The following is a 2,803-nucleotide window of genomic DNA, read 5'->3' on the forward strand; positions in this document are numbered from 1 at the left end:
CTTTTTAGCCTCTAGATAAAAAAATACATGCAAAACGAAATTGATTAGCAATCTATCTGAAAATGTATATGCCAATAAGTCGCGCCATTAACAGAATTCGGTCTTTTAATTATAATTCTTTTTCTTCCATTTCTCGTTAATTTTCGTAAGAAGGATACTTAATACTAACAAATGAGGTAGGTACAGCCCAGAAGGTCTAACATAAAGAATGAAAAATGGCTACTGTTTTATGATAAATGGACAAATTTTCACTAATATAATTGTAAAAGTGCATAAGAATGCATTCCTGGTAATACATACACGCACGCACGCACGCACGCACGCACGCACGCACGCGCCAGGAAATTACAAATTCACCTTCCAGGTTGTGCAACAACGAAATACATACAGAGGAGCATGGATCGTCAAAGAAAATTATGTTTTTGATATTCTATTTCCATGTATAAAATGTCCCAAAAATGACGTACTTTTCTTAAATACAAATTTAGAAAAATTGGATTAAAAATAACAACTTATATCCAATATAACAAGTTATATCCAATATAAAAAAATATATATATATATAAAATTTTGATAAGTTTAATGTTTGAAAACAATTCCTCCGCACCTTTTTTTAAGTAAAAGTCAATCCTTGATATTTTTAACATAACATTATTAAAATGTAAAATTTAAATGTTTTAGTCCCTAATTTGAAAAGTACGTGACTTGTAAGACAGTTTCTATAAAAATAATTTGAAAAGATTATAGAATAACAATTTAATCAATTTTGCAATTATCAAATATGAACCTCATATACACATATCAGACAAAGATAAGAAAACATTATACAGCAGAAACATTATACAGCGGAAACATTTTAGCTATGTAGAGAGAAATAATAACACAAATGACTCAAGAAAATATATGAGATATAATCAAATAATGGCACTTTGAAAATATTCTACCGATAAGAGCTCCTTCTTCTCATAAATTATATATGACATTTTACTAAAGATAAGTTGACAGAAATAACTGTAATTTGAAGATATTACTTTCGATGTTTGCTTACAATGCTTAATATATATTGAATGTGTATAATTGAAAGAGGAAAGAATTTTTTGTTAATGAAAGAATTATCATGTAATAATATTGCTGCGTCAATGCATTTTTCGAGAATATTTTACACTTTTGAAAATTAGAAAGTGTTCATTCTTGAAATGTTAACAAATCAAAACAGTTCTCTATGGCCAATCAGTTAATGAGTTAATAAAAATATAGAAATTCATCTGTAGGTGTTGCAAATGCGATGTCGAGGGTAAAAACAGGGAATAAAAAAATGACTATTTGTAAAATCTGTAATAAAAAATTGTCACACCAATTCACGTCAAAACCATGCGTCCACTGCGATTCGTCTACACTCATTTTGAAACATAAATTTTGTAAATATCATGCGATATAATAGAATACCAACAACTTCTATTAAAGGCAAATCATCGTACATTCGCTGCTTGTACGTCATAACATATTCATTTATCGGCTTTTCAATAGACTTTTCAATAGTTTACTGAATGATTCAGAAGTTGCTAGTAGAGAGACAGGTGTACTAAATCATCAGAGTGGAAAGAATATGAGAATATCGATTTTGAAATTAATCTAACAAAATCCAATAGAATTTCAAAAAACACGTACTATGTAAGTGTAAATATAAAAGATTACATTACTCCAAGAATTTAGTAACATCTGTATAAATATATAATCATTCAAAGTGATTAGTCGATCGGAAATAACGAAACACGTACCTTTCTTCATTTTCTTGATTTCTTGTTCCTGTTGATCAACAGCAGCACCCAATAAGGTAAAGATAATACCCGCTTGGGAGTTAACACCTACTGCAGTAACTAACATTTTTCCGGAACCCTCCATCACGTGCGTACCTTTTCAACAATGCAATATATATAAAATTATATATAATTTATATATAATTTATATATATAATATATATATAATTTTCCATCCTATGACAATTCTTCAAAATTTTTGAATATTTTTTTATACATTAGAAATAATGTATCAACGAGGATAATTCAATTAAGACTCTCTCACCTGAAAGTACCATTGGATCGAACGCTTCCCCTTTCTTTACATGATCTGACTCTCCAGTCAGACTGGATTCATCCACTTTGAGATCGTTGCTTTGTATAAGAATACCGTCTGCAGGCAACAGGTCTCCATATTTTATCTATATTGTCAAACAGCTAATTTAATGTAAATTTTGCTTTCCTCTACTACATTAATATTAATAGAGATGCTGTACAAAGTCAATCCAACATTAAGAGGTTATTATATATTTAAAGACTATAAAGAATGTGATTAACAATGCTGCATACATACCTGACAAATGTCACCCACAACAATGTCAGATACGGAGATTTGTTTCACTTCTCCTTGCCGTATAACCGAGAATTTATGTTCTCCCTCTATCCGACTTTGAAGACCTCTAAACTGTCTCTCCTTGGAATAGTCATTAAACGCCGTCACTAAGACCACCACAATTACAGAAATCAATATAGCGAGTCCTTCAATCCAACCATATTTCGCTTCGTCCTCATCTACACTCACAGCTGGAGATAAACGAAACAAATTATTGTAAAAATCTCTTTTCTCTCTCTCTCTCTCTCTAGAATCTTTCTAAACCTAAAGCTGACACTCTCTGCAGTTATACACTATATACACTCTATATATATATATATATATATATATATATATAGAGAGAGAGAGAGAGAGAGAGAGAGAGAGAGAGAGAGAGAGAGAAAGAGAGAGCATA

General features: G+C 30.5%; 1 protein-coding gene across 9 annotated transcripts in view; it reads right to left on the bottom strand.

Annotated features, from left to right (window-relative positions):
* Nucleotides 1-2,803, bottom strand: part of LOC108688841 (plasma membrane calcium-transporting ATPase 3) — a 95,797-nt gene that overhangs the window by 46,731 nt on the left and 46,263 nt on the right. For all 9 annotated transcript variants that reach the window (XM_018195313.1, XM_018195315.1, XM_018195314.1 and 6 more), the window contains 3 exons: nucleotides 2,371-2,600; nucleotides 2,083-2,218; nucleotides 1,779-1,913 (listed from right to left, as the gene is read on the bottom strand). In XM_018195313.1, the coding sequence (XP_018050802.1) occupies nucleotides 1,779-1,913; nucleotides 2,083-2,218; nucleotides 2,371-2,600 (501 nt within the window). The remainder of the gene's footprint in view (nucleotides 1-1,778; nucleotides 1,914-2,082; nucleotides 2,219-2,370; nucleotides 2,601-2,803) is intronic.

Source organism: Atta colombica, unplaced genomic scaffold, assembly GCF_001594045.1.
Source record: "Atta colombica isolate Treedump-2 unplaced genomic scaffold, Acol1.0 scaffold242, whole genome shotgun sequence".
Lineage (NCBI taxonomy): Eukaryota > Metazoa > Arthropoda > Insecta > Hymenoptera > Formicidae > Atta > Atta colombica.